General features: G+C 40.9%; 1 protein-coding gene across 1 annotated transcript; it reads left to right on the forward strand.

Annotated features, from left to right (window-relative positions):
- The first annotated feature begins 625 nt into the window (after nt 1-625).
- On the forward strand, nt 626-21,326 carry CEP78 (centrosomal protein 78). The gene is made up of 16 exons (XM_072359760.1): nt 626-789; nt 2,060-2,329; nt 2,541-2,716; nt 3,311-3,383; nt 3,858-3,961; nt 5,318-5,492; nt 7,004-7,117; nt 7,349-7,413; nt 10,672-10,780; nt 12,231-12,366; nt 13,252-13,297; nt 13,951-14,064; nt 18,240-18,317; nt 19,357-19,523; nt 20,174-20,327; nt 20,520-21,326. Exons 2-16 carry the CDS (start codon nt 2,077-2,079, stop codon nt 21,030-21,032), a joined length of 2,277 nt encoding a protein of 758 aa, XP_072215861.1. The 5' UTR covers nt 626-789; nt 2,060-2,076; the 3' UTR covers nt 21,033-21,326.
- The last annotated feature ends 5,905 nt before the right edge of the window (nt 21,327-27,231 follow it).

Consider the following 27,231-nt stretch of genomic DNA (forward strand, 5'->3'; position numbering starts at 1 on the left):
TTGGTGCCCCTTTCAGTGATTGACCTGCAATTCCAGTGTTGGGACACAGACTACACGGAGTTGCTGGTGTTAGAAAGCAGGTACCTCTAATGCTTTCCACTGTGCGCTAACAAGGTCTCTCCAGTAGGAACTGCAATTGGGTCTTTCTGAATTAAGCCAGCGAAGTAATGAGAAATGCGATTAGGAAAAGGGGTTTGCTCTCACATCACTCAGACCAGCTGGTGGAAGCTACTGCTGTCAGCCAAAACGCTGCACTATATTCAGCTCACAGCAACTATAACATGCATCTCTGGTAGCATGGATATGAGGGCAGTAGGCAATACACTTGCTGTTTTTCCAGCCCTCCCTTAAAAGCTCTCTTAGAAAAGGGAAACTGTGACATACCACCACCAGAACCCGTACGAACCATTCCCAGGCACCAGCTTTACCAAGGTACAAGCCAGTAAGCCTCACACCTAAGGCCGAGGGGCCGCGCTCTCCTTTATGTCCCGCAGCACCGCCAAAGCCTCCCGCCCCGCCCCGCGCTGCCGGCGGGAAGGACGGCGGGGAGCACGGCCCCACGCGGGGCGGGGCGGCCGCTGGGCGCGGCCATTTTGAATGCATGAAAAAGAGGGGCCGGGGGATAGCGGTGTTCGCCACGACCCGTACTGGGGCCGCTTCGCTGCGCCACGTGGCGGCGGGCAGGCGGGCGGTTGGCTGCCGGGGGAACGGCTACGCGTGTAGGGGCGGCACCGGGCCGGGCAGCGGCGGAACGGCGGCCGTGCTGGTAGACTGGGGAGGAGCTGCGAGGTTAGCTCCGAGCCCGCTCCTGGACGTGGCGGGCGAGCCTCGGGACTGGGCTGGTGGGGGAAGGAGGCGGCCGTGCCCGTGCTGGGCGCAGCCGCGAGGAGATGTGTGGAAGGGGGAGGCGGCTCGGGCAGCTGCGGGCTCTGCGCCGCTTTGTGCGGCTTGGGAGATACGCGTTGTCAGGAAGGCGGGGCGCGGAGGGAAGGAAGGAGGGAGGGCGTCAGGGTGGCAGCGCCGCTGGTGGCGGCGGGCAGTAAGTACGTGGGAGCCGAGAAACTAAGGACGGCGTTATATAATTTCAGTCACTGAAGTAATAACTTTAATCCGAAATTGTATTCTTAGAAGTAGCAGTCATCGCATGCTTGCACGTGGCCAATAATTCTTCTCCAGTCAGAATGTTTCCGAGGATTCTTGAGGCTTTGTAGCCTTTGACAGCATGAACGGAAGTTTGTAATGTTGCTATTTGGCATCCTGTGTGGGATACTTAATTCTATCTTGAGCCAATTTGAAATAAATAAATAATAATAAAAAAAAATTAAAATCAAATGGGAATCAAACTTTTGATTGCAGGTGAACTGTTTACAAGGGCAGGTAGCAATAGGACAAGGGGAATGATTTTAAACTGAGACAGGGGAGGTTTAGGTTAGATATTAGGAGGAAGTTTTTCACACGGTGGGTGGTGATGCACTAGAACGGGTTACCCAAGCAGGTTGTGGATGCCCCAACCTTGGAGGCATTCAAGGACAAGCTGGATGTGGCTCTGGGCAGCCTGGTCTGGTGGTTGGTGACCCTGCACATAGCATGGGGGTTGTTTGAAACTGGGTGATCATTGTAATCCTTTTCAACCCAGGCTGTTCTGTGATTCTACTAAGGACAACCACAAGTAGTTCTGCTAGGAATAGTCCTTTGTATCTTTTGATTTTGGGTCAGGAGATTTTCAGGGCTTTCAGGAATTTGCAGACGCTGATGCAACTAAATTAAGGTTTAAGATGAAAATGTGAACTTAACAGCAGTTTCTTCTCAAATGTTAGATTGTTGTGGTTTTATTCAAATAACAACATGTAGGTTTTTCTGTGTTGTTCCCCCTCCACCCTCCCATATTCAGCTGTGCTTAAATGGGTAGTTCAGCGTTGTCTTGAATACAGCAACTAGAACTATTGATATCTTATGTGTGTAAGCATACTCATGTTTTGACTATGCATGCTGAATGGAGATTGTTGCTAAATGAATTTCTTGTTGGAAAAAGTTGATATATTTTTTCCTTATTTTACAGAAACATCAAGTAGAGAAATGATTGACTCAGTCAAAATAAGAAGGCAATGCATGCTGGATTTCTACTCGCACTATGAACATCTTTGTGCTGTTCAAGGCTCTGTCCCACTGAAAGCTGTGAGAGCTAACCTGGCTCAGGGTACTCTAGACTTAAGTGTAGATAGCATCAAAACTGCTGACTGGGCACCACTTTTAGATGCTATTAGGCATGATAAGACTCTGACTTCTGTTGGAATAAGAAGTTTTCATCAACAAGGTCTTGGAGAATCAGGTTTGTAAGTAGTGGCTCTGGAGGATTAATTTGTTGATGTATATGTTAAAATGTATTATGTAAAACTTCTGTGTGAGTAAATGTTTGAAGAGGAACCATTTAAGGAATGATTTTTATTTAAAAGCAGCAGCAAAAAAATGTTTTGTAATTATGGCTTCTTCTAAGTCAGTAGAGACTGGGGATTATCACTGTGTAAATTTTTGTTTACTAGGTGCTGAAAGATATAAAACTTACTTTAGAAGGAGAATTCCAGCAATTAGATCAAAGGATTTGACTGGCCAACTATGCAAAGCTGTCAAAGGCTGTCTCAGCATCTCAGATGTACTAAAAAATTTAGAACTGCAAGGTTTGCTTCTGAGGGAGAGAGATCTAATACTTCTAACAAAGGTGAGACTATATTGCTGTACAAATAGATGAAAAAATGATTGGAACCTAAGAGAAGTAGCAGCTAAACTTCATCTGTGACAAATATGTCATGCATAAAAATGTACCTGTTTTAACACTTCTGTGTTACCCAAGGTATGCGTGATTCTTTTGAGACATTTAGCGTAACACTGTTCTTTCTGTCAAAACCTGTCAAAGTCATATAGCTTTCCTATGCCCTATGGTTAAGGAAGACTTATGCAAAAGTTATTACCAACTTCCTTGTGTTGTATGTGGCTGTATACAACTTATACGTGTAACTAAATTAACTGTGAATGGCAGGATAAAAGTGGTGATACACCAAGAAGATTAAAGCAGATCTTTAAGGTGTGTTAATTAGAATACTGTCTCTAGTTTGCTTTTGAGTGGCTTCTAGGAAAGGAAGTGGTGCTTTTTGCCTGTAGTCTAGGCTCCTTCTGTGTTAAGACAAAATGAACCAGCTTGAAGCGAGCTCTGACCTTCCTACCAGCTCCCTAAGGTTTCTTGTAGTGACTTGGACTTCTCTTTAATTGTATTTTTGTTTTTTGAATCAGTAAAAACACTGTTTTTATTCTGAAGGGTATGGCCACAACTTCATCTCTAGAGAGCATTTCTTTAGCCCACTGTCCAATTGGAGATGGAGGATTAGAAAGTAAGTTAAGAATCAAAAACGTGTCAATATACTGCTTTCTTATAGTCTTCAAGTGGATTAGTTTTTGAAGTATTTCCTTTCCTGTTCTAAATTTGTTTGTAGTAATTAGAATAACAAGATACATTATATTTGTATCTACATTATTTAGACTTGATAGTGCTTTCTTGATACTGGCAAAAAGCTAAACTACTTAATAATTACACTTATGGTTTTATTTCCATCAGTTGTGAGATTGAGTTGAGACAAGTAGACTGAAATAACATTTTCTTGCATGATAAGATAAATCTTTGCTAAACACCTGTGCTAAAATACGTAATTTTACATCAGCTTAAGGGCATCTTTGACCAGTTCTATGTCATGGCATTTGCCTACTGAAGTTGATTCAGCTTCTTAACAAGATAGTGAAAAGATGTTTGTTTTGATAACCTGATTGTGGTTTGTACTTAGTGTGTGTACTTTTTTTTGTTTTCTCAGCTGTCTGTCAGAGTGTGAAGAATTCAGCTACTATCAGATACGTTAATTTCACAGGGTGTAGCCTTACCTGGCGAGGTGCAGAACACATGACGAATGTATTAAAGGTAATTTTATCTCATTTCTTGGAGCTAAATTTACACAGTAACTTTAATAACTAAGAATAGCAACTAAACTCAGCTTGTAAGAAATCTATGTCCCATTTTTTAATTTGATAACAAAAGAACTGCTATTCAGTATATTGTATTGAGCTCAGGGAATGGTTCATGACTAGAAATCTCAGGGAAGAGAGGTTATGGCAGATATGTCACAGATTGCCCTCTTAAAATATATGCTGAAAACTGTATTTCATTGTGAGAGGGCTATTGCCGTTTTACTTTTTTTAATGCTGAACTAATTTTATTGTGATGTATTTCATAAGCCTCTAAGTGATTGTCTATGGAGACTGAATCGTTACTTAAGTATGTGTGAAGGTCTTAGTATATCACTTAAGCTATAGTAAAGGAAAATGTTCTGACTAACACTAAGAAAAGTGCAGGCTGTCCTGTGTGCTGTACATGCTGATCATTTTGTTATAATAAGTCTGAGCTCAAAGGAAGCAGTATGTCTGTTTTAGATACGTGTTCTCTTAAATCCTCTTCCAAGTTTTTCCTAATTTATTAAAATGTATCGGGATTGGATAATGAATAAATGAGTTGTCATTTTAAGTGGCAGTGAGCGTGCAGGCCTGCTTTTTGTTGTAGTTATATATTTCCTTGACTCTGAATGTTGAATTAACTTGTGCTATTGAACACTTGTTTGTTTTTTTTTTCTTTCAACCTCTAACCCATCAAAGTAAATGTGATGCTAAGTGTGTGAACAGTCTTTCTGAAGTTTGTGAAACTGAATGCAGAAGAAGCGTATTTATGGTGTAGGAAATTAAATGTGGTCTGTCTTAACAGCCTTTGCTTAAAGAAATAACAGTTTTGACTGTTTTTATGTTTTGCTTTCTTTCAAGTGAGGATTTGGGTTGTAAATGATAGCTGTTTCAAGAAGTGCTTTCATCACTGTCACAAATGTTTCAAAATGTCTGAAGTATTCTCAGGCATTTAGTAGAAATAATAGTTTGCTGTTGACAAGCTACTAATTAATAAGCTAGTGACTATCACAGTATTCTAATTGATGTTAACTTTAGCTTGCATGAGAGCACAAAATTTCCTACTGTGTATGTCTTATTAATGATGCATTGTAAGTGGGCAAAGAAGGCGGTAAGTTGTTTAGAATTCTCTGTTCATATTTAATAACTTTGGAACTGGTTGATGAGAACAAACACGACTTACCTGTAACTCTGAAGCACGACCTGTATTTCTTAAACTGTCAGCTAATATAAATGCTTCAACACACAAGCCATTAAATACTAGTTATTATCTGTTTGTTATTTATATTGGCTTTGTCTTCACATTTGGTAACTCCTTATTTCAAAGCACCAGGCATTGAAAAGACATGGTGAAGCTTGGGCTGAAAGTTTACGTTACAGGAGACCAGACCTTGACTATATGACAGGCTTGAGGCGTGTTACTTTCAACTGCAACATGCTTGTTGGAGATAGAGGAGCAAGTGCCTTTGCAGATTGTCTGGGAGAAGACCTGTGGCTTAAAGGTATTGTGAAATACTGATTCCTGAGATATAGTAAAGTCGGACAGGAAATAAAGTTTGCTGTCTGTTAGAGAAAATGTAAGTAGTAGAGTAATTCCCTATTCATCTAGGAAAGAATTATCTCTTTGAAAAGCAACCTCTTCTTAAAGGAAGTGTCCTGTAGTAATTTGTTCTATCATATGTGTGTATGAATTGACTAATACTGATGGTACAATTCAAAGCATTCTGCACATGGAATTAAGTTACTTCAGTACCTGAGCATCAGAGCCAGATGCACAGGTAACACGCATATTGGCATCTGAATATCAGGCTAGAGATTACGTAAGCAAACTGGACATCTGTGGGTCCTGATGGGGTGCACTCAGAAGAGCTGTAAGAGATCCCAGATGTCATTGTGAGTTCAGTCTCAGTCTTGGTTGACCTAGGTGACTGGAAGAGGAAAGTGCTAATCCTGTTTTCAGAAAGGGCAGAAAGAAGGACTGTGGAGAATTGTAGGCCAATGAGCATTGCTTTGATTTTTTTGGTGAGATGGAAAAGTGCTGCCATCCAGAGGGTCCTCAGCAAACTGGAGAGATTCAGTGCAGTAAATGCAAGTTCAAAAGTCCTGCACTTGGGAAGGAATAATCGCGTGTAGCTGTACATGCTGAGGGCTGACTGGCTGGAAAGGAGTTAACTGTGAGCCAGCTGTTTGCCTTTGTGACAGAGAAGGCTATCATCCATTAGAAGGGTTGGTAGCAGCTAGAGGAAAATGATCTGTCCTCACTGTTTGGCACTGGAGAGGCCACCACACCTGGAGTAGTGTGCTCCTGTACAGGAGAGAGGTGAATGTACTTGAGAGATTCTCACAAAGGGCATCTGGGATGGTCAAGGGACAGGAGAGTGTCACCTGTGAAGAAAGGCTGAGGGAGCTATTGCTGTTCAGCCTGGAGAGAGTAGTCTTAAGGGCAGGATTCCTCAAATGCACAGCTGTCTGAGAGGAGGGAGAGAAATGAATGAAGCTGGATTCTATTCAGTACTAAGGAAAAAAAAAAAAAAGGCCCATTTACAAGAAAAGAGACACTGGGCACAAATGGACGCATGGGAGTTTCCATTGGAAGCATTAAGAGAGATATTTTGCTGTGGAGCAAATGCACTGGTACATGTTGTCTGCTGAGGCTGTGTGGTGTCCCTCCTTAGAAATGCTTAGAAAAGGTTCAAATTTTGCAGCCTATTCAGACTGAAGTTGTGTGCTGATATGTATTATGTTACTCTGGGCAGCCGAATTAGTTGGTATCCAGAAATAAATCTACAAGGAATTTTCAATCGCAGTGACTTAACTGTGATTTTGTCTTCCTTCCTTTGCAGTTGTTTATTTCTTAGTGTTGGTCTGTAATACTAATTATGAATTTCAGATGTGAAAGAGTTATTAATGTTTTCACACAGAATTGTATTAGATATTCACTAGAGGTTATGCCATTGACTAATTTTGTTTTTTTATTATTTTATTCTTTTTTTATCCTCTCTAAATATTTTAGCACTTGATTTACAGCAGTGTGGAATATCCAATGAAGGAGCAAGGTCATTATTAGATGCTCTCCAAAGTAATACAACATTAGTGGTTCTTGATATAAGAAAAAATCCATTGATTGGTATGTATCTATAGTCTTTGTACATTTTTCTTTTTTTTTTCTAATAACTTCAGTGGGGGAAAATATACTGCTTTCAAGGAAAAGAGCCTGGAACAGTATTTTGCTTAGGCTTTTAAGAATGGCTGAAGTGACGGGGGCAGCCACTACTTATCCAGTGATGTATTTTCATAAATACTTGTCTCATAGGAAATCTCTCATAGTGAATTCTTAAGACATCTTGATTCATTCTAGATCACGTTTTGATGAAAAACGTCATTGAAAGAGTTCTCCTGAATGGAAATAGTGGTAATTCAGAGGTATGTGGTAGGCGTTTTGTTTTGTTTTTCTTGTAACTGGCTTGTTTTTGTTTTTTGGTTTTTTGCAAGGATTTGTTCAGAATTAATCTAATGCAGCTGTCCTAGTTACTGATAGGGAAGTGACACTTGAGCATTGAAAAAAAACCTTAATTTAAAACTCAATTTATTTTGATAGTATTGTTGAAAATTTACATAATCAATTTTTAAGTTACTCAAGACTGTTCTTCCCAGTATTAACCATCTTAAAAAAAAAAAAAGTCATAGAGATGCACAGCACCCTTTGAAATCTTAGTATCTAATACTCAGTATAGCGCTTGGCGTAACTTCTATAAAACCTGTGCCATTTAGATACTAAATCTTTTGTATATAACATAAAAATCTGAATTAGAGAGCTAGTAAGCAAGTGGGTGTACACTTAACTCTGGTTTTCTGAGAAGTGTAGCAATCACAGATCTTGTTTTAGAACTTACTGCCCTTTTGGCTTTGAAAAAGCTTGAAAGTCAGAGCTGTGGGTTTTATAGGGAGAATTGAATGAACTGAGGATTTCATTTGGCGTCTCGTGAATTCATATGGTTTTCCATTTTGATGTCTTTTTTACCTTTTTGGAGAAACTGTGAAAAACTTTTTCTCCTTTGCAAATGCGGTCTACACTTAGAAAATGCTGTGAGTGTGACATGGAAATGGTATCTGCCTAGAGAGAATGCAGCTCAAGGTGAACGGAAAGTTGAACTGCGAAAAGAAGCAACTGTCTGATGAATGTCCCATTTACTGAGATCGTTCTAATTAAGACATTTGTTTAATATCTGTCAGAATAGTGCAGTGTAGTGTGCCTTACTGTCAGTGCTAGCCGTCTTGCATATCCAGTTAACAGTATAAAAAGTAATGGATCAGCAGCTTGATAGATAACAGCTTTTTTTCCCCGAAATTGCAACACATCAGACTGTATCTATTATCTCATAAGCTCTGGGGGTGGTCTCTTGTAAGTAGCGTTTACTGCTTATCATGGTAACAGTGGAGACATTCAAAATGGGATAATTCTCCTGTTCAGCCAGATGAACGCAAACATTTGATGTTGTTGTACCAACTATGGTTTCTTTTGAAACTGAAACATTTACTATCCTAAATCAACTGTAAAAGCTGAGCTTCTTTTTTTTAAGCTCAGTTACGTAAGCATTAATATCATGAAGAGAAAAGCAGTTGAGTTTCTTGAAGGTAATATCTTGACATGTTATATGCTAAAAGTCAATGTGGGTGTATTTTTTTTTTTTTTTTAATTATTTTTTAACATAAAAACTGAAAAACAAAACTTAAGTGTTGTCAGGAATATCCTCACAGAATGGCTTGGGTTGGAAGGGAGCTCAATGATCACCCAGTTCCATCTTCCTCCTGTGGGTAAGGTTGCTGCCCACCAGGTCAGGATGCCCAGGGTCCCATCCACTTCTCAGGATGGGGCACCCACAGCTTTTCTAGGCAGCCTGTGCCAGCGGCCTTACTACCATCTGAGTAAGAAATTTGCTCGTAACATCTAACCTAAACCTCCACTTTCCCTTTAAAGCCATTCTCCCTTGTCCTGTCGTTGTGTAACTTTGTCTGAAACTAGTCCATGGCTTCTTCTTGTAAGAGGCTACCTAACTCATCTACCCTGTAGAAGCAGCTAAAGATTTCCATGAATGACAATCCCTAGGACATTCTTCAGATTCATCTCTCTCTACTCACAGCTTTTCAGCTTGCCAGGCTAACTGCTACAAATTCCATGAGTAAAATAAAGAAAATGTGGAATCTGTCACCCCTCAGATACATACAGAGCTCTGTTCTATACCACATGAGCAGGATGCTTCTGTGAAATACATTTTTTTGCCTAACCTGCTTGTCAAGACAGGAAAAAAAAAAAGATAAGTTGCTGATGTGTTGCTTCCTAAAGAGGAGTTAAGTGGACTTTTGAGTGACATTGTTACATAAGCCATACTAACTACAGCAGATGAGGTACTTACTGGCTGTCATAGCCTTTAGTGTACTGTTAAGGCTTTTTCATTGGCTGTCAGTCACAACAGTCCTTCACTTCTTATGGAGAAAAGGGTGAATCACTTCTGTGCTTTTCAGTAGCATACAAATTCTTGCTGTTTGGGTTGTTTTTTCAGATTTGCAAGGTGGTTTGCTAAGTAAAGCCTGTAAATGTAAGCAATTTTCCCCCAAATACAAAGGGCCCCTTAAAGTAGTATTATGTTAGCGGCACTTCTCTTGTGTAGATGAATGTCAAGTTTAACCTATTAATAGCTGCTGTTTAATGTGTGTAGTAAAACAAAGATAAGTTATTTTTACTCTCAAAAGTTTGGAGTTCATTTCAAACTACAAAATAAAACCAACAGCTTGCTTCTCTAAAGAGCTTGGTCAAAATGTAGCTTATATAAGGCTTATTTAAGTCTGAAGGTTTTTTCTTTAAAAAACAACCACAAAAAACAGTGTGGAGGTGGGAATGGCAGTGGGAGAGGAAAGGGTCCTGCCAATGATAAATCTGCTGGAATTGGTTGATTAGAGCACAATAAACGATCTTCCCTATGCATTAGGTAGGTGTGACATCAGCTTACTGCGCGTTGTAGGGCTTAGGGCTAATAGTAATGCAAATAATATTTCCTGTGAAACAAATTCACGAGTGAATTTTGTACTAATTATGCATACTGAAAACATTGTGACATAGTAACTTGCGTATCTACACGGAATAATAATAAATAATTAATAATAAAAGTAATTGGCAGATGAGGAACCTTTAAAGAATAAACCTGTTGCTATAAAGAAATAAACAGTTGCTTTTGGTTATCACTGTCTTAATTATAATTTGGGTGTTCTTTCTTTGTAAGGAGGCTTTTTGCCAGAGGCAATGAAAATTAAACTTTTTTTTTTTTTAAATACTGACTTTGGTGGTAATAAAATCATGTAAGTTAGATTTTTTTATTACTTTGGAGAACCTTGGCTTGAGCTAGTCATTCCTAGTAAGACAGCTTTCTGTAGAGAATGAGAAGCAAGAGCCTGGGTTTCCTTTTATAGAGTTGGTGCTTTTATTTTCTCTATAAAAGGAAAAGTGTTTTGCTGATAATGTAGCATTCAGACTTGCACTGAATCTGTCTTTGAGCTTTACAGTTTTATTAAGTTGTGTAACAAGCAGAGGCCTACATCTATCTAACAAAAAATCCCTTCATCTTAAATGTGCACCTTTTTAAGTATCTGCTACTGAAGTAACATTTCTTTCTTTATAAATCCTAGTATAAGTGGCTGTCTTCCCCGTCTTCCAAGGATGTTTTGAAAGCTAGACCAAAGAAAAGAACTATTGTCCTAGGAAGTGGTCGAAAAGGAAAAGCTACTATTCGTATTGGTAATTTTGTCTTTATTTTCTTTAGACATTTCTTAAATTCACTACAGTCAATGTGTTTAAATCTCAGTGTTCTGCAGAATCTTCCTTCAAGGAACATTTAGTTTATACTCAGTTATGTCTTCTACTATCAGACATTTCTATAGCAAATTCACACCTGCTTTTAATGTTGCTAGATATATGGCTAGGAAAAGAGTAGAATACACTGACTTGAATTCTGAGTGCATCCTCCCTACAGGTGTTTGCCTTTAGTACACTTGCTGGTAGTGAGTTGCCTATTTTTTCTGATTTCTCTAACCTTTCTGTAGCAGACTGTCCTCTGCCAAAACAAGCAAGAATGATTTTTCTTTTACTGATATACAAAGAATGTTCTTTTCTTTTAAACTTCATATAAGCTCATTATAAACAGTGTGTTTAAAATTACATAGGTATTGTGAATATTTATAAATACTCATAGTTGATACACAACACTTCTGAATATGTTACTGAAAGCTTTACTGTAATGCATTTGGCTCTTTCAACTTTTCTCTGATTATCTGGAAGTAAAGAGGTAGGCATGAATCAAATTAAAGTCTGTACAAATAAACTCCGGTGAGCAGAGTGATGGGAGAACAAAACGCCATACTTAAACACAGGATTCAGAAAGGGAGAAGAATGTTGAAAAATAACAAACTCGGCCAACCTCTCTTGCCTTGTTTACTTGCTGAGAACAAACTGAAATTTGGAATGCAGTTACTACAGCTCCGTGTTTCTGCACCATTGAAAGAAACTGCTTGCTTTGCTGCTTGCTCTCAAAGGAGTAACTTGAGTCCCCTCTCATTTAACAGTTTTGAGCTTGTTACTTTTACTGATACAAAAAGCCTTGGTGATCATTCTCCCTAAGGTTTATTCTAAATTTTTTCTTGAATTACAGTGTATGACTTGAACAATGACAAAAGGCTGAAACAGTAAATGTGAATTTTAATTACTATTCCACGTAAGTGGTGGTATTGCTGGCGGTCTGTGGCAGTGATCAACACAAATCGCAGCTTTAGTTGTAAGCATCTTGGAACATTTTTTAAAATACGTTTCTCACTGGGACCACTAGAGGGCTATTGAAAGAACGTGCATTGCATTATTTTCTTCGTGGGCTGCCTGAGCTGAAAGTTTGGAGAAGTGAGTTGAAAAACTCAGATTGCTAATAAGAATAAAACTGCCTGTCTGTAGAAGTTTGCGCCCTTTTGTGATACAGCAGATAAGCATATTAGTGGACTGCATGCAGACTAGCGGGCCAGCCCTCCTTTTGAGAAACAAAACAAAAGTTGGTTCTTGCTAACTTGAGCAAAATAAGGCTGCAATGATGGATTTCCCACAGCCCCTGTTAGTACATTGGAGATTTTGCTTATAAATTGTGACTTCCTATGTAAATACTTAGGTATCATGAATTTTCTGCTCTTCTTGCTATTCAATACAGGATTAACCTCTAAAAAGTCTGTGAGTCCTGGGAAAAAGGCTACACCTGTGAAAGACAGCTATTCACCAAAACCACTACCACCAGGTACAAAAGGCTTCCTTCCCTGGCGCACTGCAGAACGTGCAAAGAGGTGCAGGTGAGTCCTTACTACGAGGGGAGAATATCAATGCATGAAAAATAGAGGAGAGGAAGGCTTTTTTTTTTTTTTTTCTCTTAAGTACATGTTTGAAAGTTGCACACTAAAAAAAGAAAAACTTTTTCTGAAAATAGGAGCATTCTTTGAGGGTGTTACAAATCCTGCTCAAGTAAATTTTTAAAATATACACCATAGGAATCAAAAAGTGTACAAAAATCTTGCTGACTTGTTCTCTCATTACTAATAATTTATTAGACTCTGTGTAGCTGAAAATGGAATGTACATTTCTGAGCTTGTAGTATAATTTGGCATCCAGTTCAGGCTGTCTAGGTAATCTGCCTGTCTCTTCTTTCTGTGTTGTTTCCTTACTGTCAGCATTATTGATGCTTAATAACTTTCTAAACAGTATAAAGCTGAAGAAAAAAAAATTCATTTTCTAACACTTGGAAGTCGTAGTAACACTTGGTAGTTGTAGTATAAAACCCTGATAACCATGGATCCTTAGATCTCGCATGTTCAAAGCTGAGGTTGTTCAAATAAGCGTACAAAAAAAAATTACCTAATGCTCTATCATAACTATTTTTATTAAGCTTTTTTTTTCTAGAGGTTCTGGACACCAAATTCTCCTGTTTTCATAATAAACAAAACAAGTTACCTATTGAAGGTGTTGTTAGCATCCAGTAACACTGTCCTTAGTCATGATTAAATAGGAATAATAGCTGAGCAGAACGTGGATGTATTGAATGTTAAAGGAATGCCAAAAGGGTCTAACACTGTTTTAAGTTACTTCATCACCTCTCCTAGGTCCCTGTGTTTGGAAATAAAGGCATCAATGATGACATGATACATTTCTGTCTTCCCAATGTTTTCTTTCTAACTTTTCAGGGGAGGGCCAGTGGACAATTCAGAACAGTTACCACTGAAGATTGAGGTACTTACTCATATGACAGTTTCTTTATTAGATTATAAAAAGATGTGCTCTCATTAGAATCTTACTGTCTAAAAGTTGAAACCAAAACATTTTAACTTAGTTTCTTTGTCTCGTAGAAGTGCGAAATAAGTTTTCTTCAGTATTTGGTTGAAACACTGATACCTAATTTATTTCCGTTGCTTTCTCTGCCTTTTTTTCTTACTCTAATTGGGAAGCTGGGCTTGGGTTGACGTAACCCAACCTGAGGCTTTAAGGAGATCTTCATTTTTTTCTCCCAGAGATGCTGCTTTCTCTCTTCCTGCTTTCTCTCTTCCTGTCTTCCTTCTGCTTTTGGACTACTTAGCTTTACGTACTCGAGTTTGAACCCCTCTGTGAAACTACCGAATTGGAGGTGGGGGAAGGGGGAAGAGTAGGTGGGGTGAGGGAGGAAGTCTCTTTCCTGCTCCGTCTTCCTATCCCATTTTTGTCCCCTCCCAGTCCTCTCTTCTTCCCCGTACATCAGGAAGAAGCTGCATAGTTGGGCAGGCTGAATATGCATTTAAATGGACTTGTGGAAAGCTTTGCCTTGAAGTAAGGTGTTTGATACTATTCAATTTGTTATGTTATTGCATGGATTGATACCGTGGCTGGGTTTTGTTTTCTGGTGCAATCAGACGGATATTCCTGTGAAAGTGACTGTGGAAAGTGCTTCAACATCTGAAAGTGAAGAGACTGAAGATCTAGAAAATGTTATTAATCATCCTGATTTGACAAAATCCCTAGATAAGGTTAGTGTAACAAAGTATCAACAGTTCCAGGTAAGAAGTATGTTCTTAAATTTCATGAAGACCTGTGAAATCAAATCAGCTGTGTTTGAAGGGTGGAATTTTAGGTAGATAAGGAGTTGGTTGGTTGATCGCGTTGTGGTCAATGGCTCTGTGTGCAAATGGAGCCCTGTAACAAGCAATGTCTCCCAGGGGTCCGTCTTGGGACTAATACTCTTCAGCATCTTTATCGTGACGTAGATGATGGGATTGAGCGTACCCTCAGCAAGTTTGCTGATGACACCATGCTGAGTGGAGTGGCTGATAAAGCAGAAGGAAAGGATGCCATCCAGAGGGACCTTGGTAAACTTAAAGAGTGGGCCCTTGTGAACCTAATGTGGTTTAACAGAGCAGGGTGCAAGGTTTTGCACTTAGGTCAAGATAATCCCAGATATGTATTCATACTGGGAGAACTTGAGAGTAGCCATGCCAAGAAGGATGTAAGGGTCCTGGCTGATGGAATACTTAACAAGTCAGCAGTGTGCTTTTGCATATTTGTTCTTTATTCCTGATGCTACTTTGGTAGTTCTAAATAAGTAAATAAATAAATAAAAATAAAGAGCAGTAGTGAGACTATTGGTGCAAGTATCTTCACAGGGCACATTCTAATGAAATGAAAACAAATGGCATGTTGAAGCAACCCCGTAACTCTACTGTCCTAATGTAGCACTGTTATAAAAATAACATGCTCACTCAGAGACTGGGTTATATCTCAGGTGTTGCTCAGATTTGAAATTTGAATGGAGAAGCTGTATTGCCTCCAAGTACATACTGCTTAAAATAAGACCTGCAGTTGTTTTTGTGGTAGCTGTCACTGTCCACTAAATGTTGTGCACTAACTGCTCACGTCTATAAGTACTGGGATGATAGAGCTGTCTTTGTATAACCACAGCACAGTAAAACTTTGACACTGCAGATGTACGTTCAGTGGCCAAGTTAGGATAGCTTAGAGTTGATGGGAAAAGCAAAATTACTACAAATGCAGGGTAAATGGTAATGTGACTTTTTTCAGCTAATAGATACTTTAGGTCTGTCATTCAGAAATTGTATTCAGGAGTGTTCTCTGTGGGCCTGAGAGTTGAAGTTGTGTAAGAGCTTTGTTCTTCATAGGTGGTTTCATAATAATACTGTTCATGTGCAGCACACTGATACTGTGCTGCACAGCGGCTTCAACACTCTATCTAGAGCATAGTTTGAATCGTGGAAATCCACATCATATGAATATTGTGCCGGAAACATGTATGCAGCAAGAACTTCACTGTTTTCAGGAACTACTTGATATTTGTGTTCCTGGTATTTGGTGAGAGTGGAATCTTATTTTCAAGACACAACTATTAGAGAGTGAAGAAGTTCCGCGAGGAGAATTTTGAAGCCCCGTGACTTGAAGATGAACAACTGAAGGCACCAGTAGAAGATACTGGGAGCCACCCTGATAGAAGGGAGCTTTGCATAAAAGCCCCTTAATTTCCTGGTGCATGCCAGGTTGAAAATAGCCAACACTGAAGGCCAGTGAAGAAGGTCAGTAGTGTCCTGGGCTTCATTAGGAAGAGTTCTCATCAGGTTGAGCTCTACTCAGCCCTGGTGACGCCATACTCAGAGTGCTGTGTTCAGCTCTGGGCTTCCCAGTGTAACAAAGGAATGGACATCCTGGTGAGGAGTCCAAGGAACAGCCATGAAAGTAACAAAGGGACATCTCTCTTATGAGGGAAGACTGTTTATTAAGCTGTTAAGCCTGAAGATGAGAAGGCTCAGGGGGAATCGTATTAATGTGTATAAATTCATGAAGTGAGGATGCAGAGAATACAGAGCTAGTCCCTTCAGTGCCAAGTGCCAGTACAAGAAGCAGTGGACACCAAATGGCAAGCAGAGGATTCTGTCAGAAACATCAGAAGGAACAGCTGTGTCCTTAATATAGCTGATAACCAAAACACTACCCAGTACTGTAGTTATGTATCTGGTAGCACTGTTTAAGCAATATTGGTCAGTTCCCATCCCTTTTTGTTATGCTGATGTAAAAGCAGTGTTTCACACCATGGCAGAATGGAAGTGCTTGTCGGCATTTAATTGTGAGGTCTACTTTCCCTTCATCTTGTCTTCCATTTCTTGATTGTCTTTTCTTATCTTGTATCTTTTTCTGTTCATCTGATGGCAAGATGATTTAACGTGCTGTTTTGGCAAAAAGTGGTATTTTTCCAGGTTAGTTTTCAGCTGTGTTAATGATTCATACTGGCCAGTGTGATTGGTTGGATTTCAGAAATGGACCAAGATGAATGGCAGAAGTCTGTGACTGATAACGTGAGACAGGAAGTGATGGACACTTCAACTGTGGTGACTGGACTTAGGATCTGTTTGTAATTAGCAATACTGCATGGGTGCTTGGATCAAGAGTGAGCTTGAGGAGTTGATCAAGCTGAGAAGCAATCAAAATGCTCAGCTGTGGCAGGATTTGGCATGGTCTGCTACTGAATTGGGGCAGTCGTATGGGTAGCACGGTGATGAGACTGCAGAATGGGAATAAACAGTAAGAGGCGGAAACTCCTTCGACTGCCAGTGTGCCAGCTAAGATCAAACATCTTTGATGTGACTGAATGACTGGAGTTGAACTTCATTATGCAGCATCTTGAGAACTTAACATCCTTCTGCTCAACCACTCAGTGAAATACAGTCTTGTTTTCACTTAAACAAAAAATGCTTGGCAAACCAAACTGAATTTCTGCTTAACTAGAAGGTATGGTCTGAAAACTACTTGCTCCTTCCACTAGAGGGAGTTAGAACTGTCAGTGCTAGTTCTTGATGAGAATGTAGTTGAGGAATGTAGAGGCCAGCTCCTCTGTGCCCTCTTGCTGGCCAGAGAGAAGGGCTGCCCGCTGGGCACAGGGAGCGCCTTGTAGCTCCTGTGCCGTGCCCTGCCCTCCAGCCCCCTCCTCATCCTATGCAGAACGCCACTCCCAGCAGCACAACTTCCATTTTGGAATCTTCCCCATGTCAACAGATGTCACCTTGGTTACTGCTGCCCCACCTGGTGCACTCGCCTCTGAGAGTGCTGGGCAGGTTGCAGCCATGTCCAGCACTAAGAGAGTGAGCATTGAGGAGATCGTGCTTTTAAGTGAGATGAAGGAGCTGGGGGCCCCAGAACCAAAGAGGAGGAGGGGGCGCACCATGACCATCAAGTGGAGGAGAGGGAAGGGAGCCTGTTTCCATCTTACCAGGACCAGCCTTGTGACCACCAACCATGTGGAGCCAATGGAGGTGGATCCCCCTCCAGAAGAGCCGATGGAGGTGGATCCCCCTCCAGAAGAGCCGATGGAGGTGGATCCTCCTCCAGAAGAGCCGATGGAGGTGGATCCTCCTCCAGAAGAGCCGATGGAGGTGGATCCTCCTCCAGATGAGCCGATGGAGGTGGATCCGCCTGTGGCATAGCTGGCCTGGCACCACACCACCGTGCCGGGCCCCGCGTTGGCGTGGTCACAGCTTCACCATCGCTGGTCCAGGTGCTTGGCTCCTTCCCTGCTGCGCGGCCCCTGCCCCCAGCATTAGCTGGGTGGCATTATTTAACATCTGGTCCTCCTCCACCTTATTGCTCCTCTGGTTCTGTGGGCCCCCAGTTCCTTCTTCCCCCTGTTGGAGTTTGTTGTTGATGGTAGTGTTAGGTTAGTGTTAGTGTTCAGCTTAGTTGTAGCGTTAGGCTTAGGTTCCTGGTTGTTGTTTAGAGTTAGGCGTAGGTTCCAGTTTGTTCTTTAGAGTTAGGCGTAGGTTCCAGTTTGTTCTTTAGAGTTAGGCGTAGGTTCCAGTTTGTTCTTTAGAGTTAGGCGTAGGTTCCAGTTTGTTCTTTAGAGTTAGGCGTAGGTTCCAGTTTGTTCTTTAGAGTTAGGCGTAGGTTCCAGTTTGTTCTTTAGAGTTAGGCGTTGGTTCCAGTTTGTTCTTTAGAGTTAGGTATGGTTCCTGTTGTTATTTTAGTGTAAGGCATTGGCTGCTGCACTCAAGTGAAAGTAACTGCTGCTCATTGGGTAAGTACACAGCTGGTTGCTCACCAGTGGCTGGAAGACTGCATAGAGGAAATGGACCTGGGGGAACTGATTGATGCTTTTTTTGTTTTCATGTGTAATACATTTGGAAATAAATCTTCTGTTTTTTGATAGCTGGAGCTAGAAGAATGCAAGGAAAAACTAAAGGAGGAACGAAGAGCAAGAGTAAAGGCTGAGGAACGGATAATAGAGGTAGTCATTCTTAACTATTTATCTTCACTTGACACCAATCAAACAACTGGCTTACTTATTTGGAGTAATTTTCAATAACTCCCTAACCTCATAGCTTCCAGAATTTCAGTTCAGAGTGATATGGATCATTTGCTAGCCTAAGGACAATGATGAAATCTACATTTGGTAATGTGTTTGTTCTGTTCTACCTATTCCAGAGCCTTGAACTCCTGGCCATGCTGATCTTCCAATATACTTTGTTCTTTTCAGGTGTATTAGTTACAAAAACGAGCATTTTGGCGTTTGTTTTCCTTGAGAAAATGATTCCTTCTGCTTGAAATTTGTAACAATTGCAGTTCTTTGGTTTTCACTGAGTAAACATATATCTTACTTATGCTGTATTGTTTTGCTTTAATTTCTTGTTGGTTTTTTTTTTTTTTTTTTTGTTTTAAATTGTTCCTCTTTAACAATTTAATCTCAGATGCATTTATTGGGTAGGTAGCATGTTAGCTGTAGCTCTGAGTTGCTCTTGCTGACCTACTTTAAGACCCTTTTGATTTACGGGTAATCAGTAAGCAGAATTCTGTAGCAAAGAGTTAATGTAGTGTAAATGTTTGAGATGCACAGAGCAGATGAGATAGATAATATGCATTCCTTCTGATACAGAGAGGTGAACGTAGCATAATGGCCTTCAATATGGCCTTTTTTTATAGGTAAGAGTAAGTTATTTGTGAATGTATTGTACATATGGAGTTATGTGATTTAAAAATAGTGGCTTTTTGCTTGCACTTGCTCCGCGCTGTTCAGTACATACTGAAGGCAGTGCTGAGTCATCAGCTTTGAGTTCCTGACGTAAGTTCACGTAGGGTAGCATAGAATTGCATCTGTAGATAAACAAACCTGTTCCATGTGGCAGTGCTCTGCATATTTCTGGTACAGGAAGCTTGCTGTCAATTATCTGTGCATTTCTTTTTGTGCTATTTCTCTGTAAGCTTGCTAAGATGGTGTTTGCGTATTTTTTGAACTGGGAATGATAGGAATGGTTTTACTTTTTCTTTAGCTGGAAGTTGAAAATGCAAGGCTGAGGAATCTAAATTCTTCTCTATCTGAGGCTCTTCATATGCAGTCAGTAACCAACATGATTTTGGAAGATGAAGGTGTTCTAGGCAGCATTGAGAACTCTTTCCAGAAGTTTCATGCTTTTTTAGACCTTCTTAAAGATGCGGGGTAAGTTCTCACTTCATTTGAGTTTAACTGCCTCTGTTGAGATTCTGTTACAGTTATCCTCTGAATGAATGACTTGGCCTTCTTCCTTCAGCTCCCTAGAATTGTACTAGTAAAGAGCTAAGAGAAAAACGAATTTCTGTACATCCTTGCTGTTCGTGTTGTTCAGTGACACAAGCACTGTCCCACTGAATTCAAGCACATGTCCTTCAAAAAAATTTGGAAGAAACATGTTCCAAAGGACAAGAAAACTGCTATTAAAACATCATTGCTCAATCTTTGCTGGATTATCTGTTGCTTCTAGCATCCCTGTGGTTCAAACTTACAAGGCAGTTGAGCTGGCTTCAAAAAGTTTTGGGGCTCCTTCTGCTGATTGATAGAAAGCAAGACGGATGAAAATATCCTCTGTACTTAAATGTTGGATTGTTTATTAGAGCTTGAAATATTCAAGAGAATATTGATCAAAGTTTGTATTATGGTTCTGACATATTTTGTAGTGTCTCAGAGTTGGTTTATTTTTCTCATTCATCAAAATTAAGTTCTTAGGCCTGTTCTTGTAAAGCTTATTTAGCATATAAAGCTTATTTTACATATAAATAATAATTCGTATACATATAATAATTTTGTCTTTTTTCTTTAACTTTGTTTTACAGACTTGGACAACTTGCTGTATTGGCTGGGATAGACCAGTCAGATTTTGGTCTTTTGGGACACCCACAGATGAATTCTACTCTCAGTAAACCTGTTAATATGCTAAAGGAGAAGTCTTTGGAAGAAGGAAAACAAGAGCATACCCAAAATAACAAAGTCAGTCTATAGAGGGATTGCTAGTTGTGATGTACTTGATGCTATTTTAATGTATTTTTTGGCAGTTTCCCTACCCTGGACAGTAAGATGTACTGTCATGTAATGCACTAAAGAAAGTTGTGGTGGTAACTTTCTTGCATAATTTTCTCTCTATATCACTATCAGTATATTTATTAGAATCTCTTATTTCAGAACAAAGATGGGAACATCCAACTTTCTTCAGGCACATCTCAATCTCAGATGACTGTGAATTTCTCTGCTCTAAAAGAGATGCATGAATGTCATACTGCTGCACAACAGCTGCAACCAGCCTTATGGAAAGAAGACAAAGCTCAAGCAACTAACCAAAGCAAAGAGGATAAATCTCAAAGTAGCACTCCAGCATTGTCTGAGTGGAGAGTCAAACAGAATGAACAAGCAAAAGGACATCATTCAGCAAGGCAGTTGGTTACTAGTCTGAATTCATTTCCTGATTCAAGTCTGTATGTTAAATACAATGGTAGTGGAACATCCACTGCTTCTGATGGAAAAGGCAAAAACTGTTCTTCAAAGAAATACATCCCTAAAGTGACTGAAACTTTAATTGCCAAAGATGGAGAAAGAGGAGAGCAAAGCAGACTGCAGATGGTAGGCTGTTCTGGAACCGATACTGTAGGATCTGCATCGGAAATACAAGAAAGTATACAAAGTATTGCCAACACTTGAAATGTTTTGACTGTCCTTTATGTGTGTATGATTAAAAATGTGTCTTTAATACTTCTGTGCGAGTTGAGAGACTTTCTGTAAAGGAATGTAGACTTGAAGACTTAGCATTCCACGCTGCTCTAGTTTTGTTTCATGTTTGCACCACTTGTCAACAGCTTTGTGTTTTTTCTTTTGAAATGAATTATTTGCTGGTACCATTCACTTCTTACCACTTGAAAACAATTTCCTGGAGTGTGGTTTTGTTTATCATAGATCTTCTCCTAGAAGTTTTGGGCTAATAAAACAGTACAACTTTATTTATTTCTGTTCTAGTCTATTGCAGTGGGAATGGACACAGTGGTTTTGGGGGGAAATACCCGTTCATGCCTAACTCTGGGGGTATGATATTCACAAGCATAACGTTGGGGTGGGGGAAGGTTGTATTGTTGTTTTCTTCATACAGAGTTCTGTGAAGTTGCCACAGCTGTCTTGGAGAAGTGGGATAGTAGAATCTGATATATAATGCTTATCCTTATGAGAAGTTTAAAGCTTCCAACTTTGCTGTATTGGCAGTTGGTTCTGAAAAGCTGCCTCTTCTGAAAGTAGACCAAATATTAAAGTTTCACCTTAATTTCATACCTTATAGCAGCAGTTAGGATTTTCTGTGATTGAAACCTTTTAACCTGCTGGTCATGTCATTATTTATTTATTCTTTTTTTTTTTTTTCTTGGCTTTTGGACTTTGTCCAGAGAGCTGAGAAGCAGTGAGGGAGTCGAGCAATGGAAGACATCGGTCTTTTATGTCTATGAATTAGGCAACATAATTTGGGCTGAGCTGATGGGTGGGGAAGTTGTCGTGTGGCTAATTTTTTCTCATCAGTAGTGAGAATTCTGTAACACAAAAAGGTCTGTGGAAATTCCTGTCTCTGTTTGCTTGAGAACTGTGAATGTAAGCTTGAATCCTCAAATGCAAATCTTTTACCGAGTAAACTGCAGATCACCTTGGCTATTGCACCAGTGCACAAGTAATTGCACAATGAAAGTGCACTATTTAGACAGACTTCAGAATAATAGCAGAGTAGTACATTAGTCTGTGTGGTTTTAGATATTCTCTTAAGCATTTGGGATCTGTGAATTCAGTCATGACTCACTGCTTGTGATTTTGAAGCAACTGCCAGCAAAATTCTTTTAACCGCCTCTCACTCACAGAAAGTTATTTACAGCTACAGTCACTAATTCCCATTGTTACTTGCTTTACCCTTAGCTCCCTTTTCTATTTAATTAGTAAGCTTTTTCTCATTGACCTGCTCCTACTATTGTTACAAACATCACCAATGGGCAGTCATTCTTGATGCAGTACAGAGTGAGATGCACCGATATCTACCAGAAAACAAACATCTTTACACTGCTGTGTGCACAATGCGTTCAGTCCACTGGGGACAAAATTCATCCTGGGATCTTCAGGTCCTGCTCTAGTGCAGCTGCTATTGTTCTTCCCAATTCTTTCACTACAGTCCCTCTTTCTATATAATTTCCAAGCTCCATCAATAAATTTGTCCAGGTCCCTTACTTGAGTTCCTTTAATGTGTATATTAATGGGAGAAAATGAAGACATTCTTGCTCGGACTAGCAAAAGACCTTCAGAGGTGCAAACAATTCAGCAGACAAGGAGGGAGAAAAGCGAAAAATTGTAACTATTCCTGCCAGCCAGACCCTCTTGGCATGATCACAGGACATCTAGCTTGCACACCTGGCATGGGTGTGAGCAGATATTATAAAGACCATTGGCAAGCCCGCCAAAACTGAGGCGGCTTGGAGTGAGTGGCAAGAGACCGTGGGTTCATGTGTGACCAAGGAGCAAGTGGCGAAAACAGAGGAGCAAACGGCAGATAGCCAAATCGTGGAAGAGGGGCAGACAACGGATAGTCAAATCATGGATGAGGAGCAGACGGAGGATTCTCAAATCATGGAGGAGGAGCAGAGGGAGGATTCTCAAATCATGGAGGAGGAGCAGAGGGAGCAGATCGCAGATTCTCAAATCATGGACTACCCCATAACCTACGCACGGAATCTGCTCTACGAAGTCCCAGCCTGGAACAGATGGAGAAGACGACCTGCGCAGAAGGAGGTGAGCGCCAACATCGAGCTGCATCTCGCGCAGGAATGGTTCCATGGCAGGATGGGACCAGGGTGCAGTGGGCGGCTCATCGCTGAGCGGCTGCTGAGGGAGTACTGCGCCATGATGGGGGCTCCCGATGGCTCCTTTCTTGTCAGGGAGAGCGGGACATTCACTGGGGACTACGTCCTGTCCATCTGGCGCAATGGAGGGGTGCAGCACTGTCGCATCCACTGGTGGCAGGATGCCAACAGCCACAGGTACTTCCTAACTAATAACCAAATATTTGACAGCCTTTACGACCTCATCTCCCATTACCGGGAGACACCACTGAGGTACAACGAAATGGAGTTGAGACTGACAGTGCCTGTGCCTCGTTCCAAACACTGGGTGCTGCGGGACGGCACCCAAGGGTCAAGCACAGCTCCAGCGCCATCTTCCTCAGGGCAGGATGGAAGATCCAGCACCATCGCACGTGAAAAGAGAGTCACATTTAATAAGGCACTTGACCATGTTCATATTATTTAAGTTCATTGTTCACAATAAAAGTTTTTGTTCTGCACTAACCACAGAGTCCGTGTCTAATTACCACAGGTAAACTTTGATCGTATTTGCCTTTCTTAACCTGTATGAGACACTGCATTCTTATCCCTACCTGGGGTTTCTACTACCCACACCAAATTGATCACTAACCTTGTCTGTAATACTGATCCTAGCAGGGGTAATAATTAACACTAAACTAAGGGCACGTGCACTTCCAATGTTGTGCTTTTGTCCCTATTCGGAAGTAACGATTTGTTTACTTTCTGATCACAAGCAGCAGAGGATGGGGGGGGGCGGTGAGGAGGAGCAGCACGGGGGATGCGTTCTCTTGCGGCACTTCCACTGCCATTTACCATTAACAATTACATTTCCATATGCCATTTGCATTTATACTTACATATACCATAAACGTTTAACAATCACATAGACAGTGGCAATAACCAATAGTATCAAATAAAATAAATAAATAGGGTTATTTGTGTCAGCTGTTTTCTCCATTCAGGAAGTCCCAGTGTAAGCCAAGATCCAGACAGGAATTCTTTTTGTTTTCTTTTGCTTTCATATCATTCACCTCTTTTCAGTCCTGATACCCCTGTTATACCTTGCCAGTCCTTGCCTTCTTCAGCCTGTGTCTGTCCCAAACTTTCTCACTTTCCAGACTCTCATCATTACATAAACTCACTTTCTCTTTAACCCTTTTTCCTTTATACATGATTCCACTATTTGTACCTTCAGTTACACTTCCACATACCCTCAGTTATATAATTACACTTTCTTATACCATCAAAGCAGTTTGTCCCATTCCCTTCAGAACCCACAGATTAAACAATACAGTTCTTCAGTTTCCACAAACACCCTTAGTCCAACAACCATGTTTTGGATGGAACTCCTGGGCTGATGTGATACTGAAAAGCATCAGTGCAAAGGGCTTTATAATAGATTTCATTTGTGACCACATCTAACAGATATTAGATGGGTCCCTTGGCTCATTTCCCAATTTGTAAGGAATTTGGAAACACTATGGAGGAGTTACATGCAAATCACAATCAGTTTAACCAAAAGGGGTTAAAGAAGGGGTCAGAAGGAATGGTCATTACTGTGCAGAGAGTACCAGAAAGCCGGAATGACCTGTAAAAACTCTGAACCCAATTGTGAAGTTTTAACAGATCCAAGGACTGATATCGATCACAACCCACAGCCACAGCAAACAAAACATAATACTATTGCTACCAAAATATGGAACCAAGAGGTATATTCAGCATTCCAGCATGATCTCATCTTCAATTTTCCTGTCACAAAACACAAATGGTTAAAGTCAGCTATCAGCCATTCTGTGCTCAGTAAAGGTCCCACGGGGATCTTCTGTAAAATAAAACAAGACAACTTGCCCTTTTGGGGCTATTGTAAATACAATTAAAAAATGAGGGAACAATCCAGCAAGAGTTGACTTTACATTTCTTTATCGGGGAGGCCTTAGCCTTCCAAGGATATTTGTTAAGGGATTTCATCAAGGTTAGGGAAACTGTCCTCAGGTTAGCTGAGTCAGTTGGCACAGGCTGGCCAGGGAGATGAGTGCTTCCCTGGCTTATCAGTAACTGTATTGTGACTCACAGGGGCAATTGGCAGGAGTGGGAGGCCTTGGGACAGAAGGTGTTAAATCGAGGATCTTCTCCTTCTGTTGTGAGCTTTCTAATACATCCACCCCTCACTGCCTTCCCCCCCTCCACCTCCCGCTCATCTGGGGGAGGGGGCGAAAGCATCAGCTTTCCTTGGGCTTCTTGAGCTTTTGTTCTGGCCACCAGTTAACTAATTTCTCTAGTCTGACTGTGGGTAATCCATTCATCACATCTCGTGGAACACCCTTTTGCCAGCCCAGCGTCCAGAGACGATTACATTTATGGTCAATATTTCGCCTGCCTGTTCTTCCTGGCAATGAGACCCTTCCAGTTCCACTGAGCTTTGGGCTAGGTGGCCTAGAAGCAAGGCTGACTGCTGCGAGTCTCACTTCCCCTGGGTCAAATTTACTAGTGTTAGAAATCACCGGCCCATATTTTCTTTCATAGTTAATTAATTCTTGGGTAACCTCCCCCCATGTCCATACTTTATATCCTGACTGCAGATGGTTAGAGGTTACAACTCCTTCTAATGCTGCCCGGGTTCTTTCTCCCTGAGGCATAGCCTGTATCTTTCCTTGTAATTGTATGCCTATGGGTTTCAGTGATTCTGGAAGCACCCTGATTAAAGGAGTCATCATAGTATCATAGTATCGTGCGAGTTGGAAGGGACCTTAGAGATCATTGAGTCCAACTCCCGGGATTCGAGCCCTCTGTGTAGCAGAGAGGCAGTTCTACCACTTATGCCACAGGGGGGATTCGAAGCCCGAGCCTCTGGTGTTGCAAGCAGCAACTTATACCACTGCGCCACCGGAGGCACACGGTGATCAACAGGCATCATCATAGGTGATTCATGATGTGGCTGCAACTTTCTATCATACATCATTTGGAGACTCCCCTTTCTAAAGGGTTAAGACCACCTGCCCAATAGGCAGCCCTCTGTGTTAGGGGCCAGGGAGCGCGGTTGTTACCAGTAGTTAAAAATACTCCTGGACCCCAATAACCTTCAGCTTCCTTCTCAGTTAACAGTATTTGGTCTCCACCAGTGAGACTGACTCTCCACACATATTCCGTTTCTGATTCTTTTGGAGAACGGCTAAAATCCTTTTTCAGTTTTGCTAATTCAGTGACAGAGAAGGGAATTCCTTTAGCATTCATTTTAGGATCCAGGTCCTCACCATTATCAAATGCATATTCAGTTTATTAGAGGACACAACTGGGTTGGCGAGCCCTCTAATTTGTCAAGCCCTTCCCTCATTCCTTGTAGTTCCTTCTGAGGAAAAGTTTTTTCTTGAGGCAAATTATGGACAACAGCATTGCTAGTGTTCTTATACGCTGATAGCTCCTTAAAAGCCATTTGCAACAAAACTGAATTATGCTGCTCTCTTTGTAATTGTTCCTCAAGGTTCGCTATTTGATTCTGCAGAGTTTTTACCAACTCTTGCATTACTTTAACTGATTCCTGTAATGCTTGTATGGTTTGGGTTTCTGCCGAATGCTTTTCATCTCGGAACTCCACGGCTGCTTTTAAAGCTGCACCGAGTACCGCACAAATACACGATTTTCCTTTCCCGGCTCGGGTACGAGCCCCATGTTGTAAAACACAAATGCGGTCTGAAACACTCTGCAAGTTATGCCAGTTTTGACGTGCCCAATCCACCCCTGATAAAGAGGGCCGAGCACCGTGCTTTTCTAAGAGGTCAAATAGCACATTTTCACTTTCCATAGTGGCAATACTTTCACTCATTTCTCAATACCCGAAAGGATCTACACTAAGGGAAGAGAAGGTACACTTCACTCCTTACCCCTCCCCAGGGAGGCACGCACCAATCAAACAAACGTAAATGCTACACTCATGCCTCCCTTTTGTTGAGAGGAGCACACAAAGACAGCAGGCTAAAACAACACCTTTGGGGTTAAATCGCCCCTTATTTTCCTGCGAGGCCACA

Source organism: Excalfactoria chinensis, chromosome Z (assembly GCF_039878825.1).
Source record: "Excalfactoria chinensis isolate bCotChi1 chromosome Z, bCotChi1.hap2, whole genome shotgun sequence".
In the NCBI taxonomy this organism is placed as follows: domain Eukaryota; kingdom Metazoa; phylum Chordata; class Aves; order Galliformes; family Phasianidae; genus Excalfactoria; species Excalfactoria chinensis.

Excerpts from the sequence above, each read along its gene's own strand:
- CEP78 (XM_072359760.1), top strand. The coding sequence starts at position 2,077 with ATGATTGACTCAGTCAAAATAAGAAGGCAATGCATGCTGGATTTCTAC. Across the intron at positions 12,367-13,251 it reads GAACGTGCAAAGAGGTGCAG|GGGAGGGCCAGTGGACAATT; the intron begins GTGAGTCCTTAC and ends CTAACTTTTCAG. Across the intron at positions 18,318-19,356 it reads CTGAGGAACGGATAATAGAG|CTGGAAGTTGAAAATGCAAG; the intron begins GTAGTCATTCTT and ends CTTTTTCTTTAG.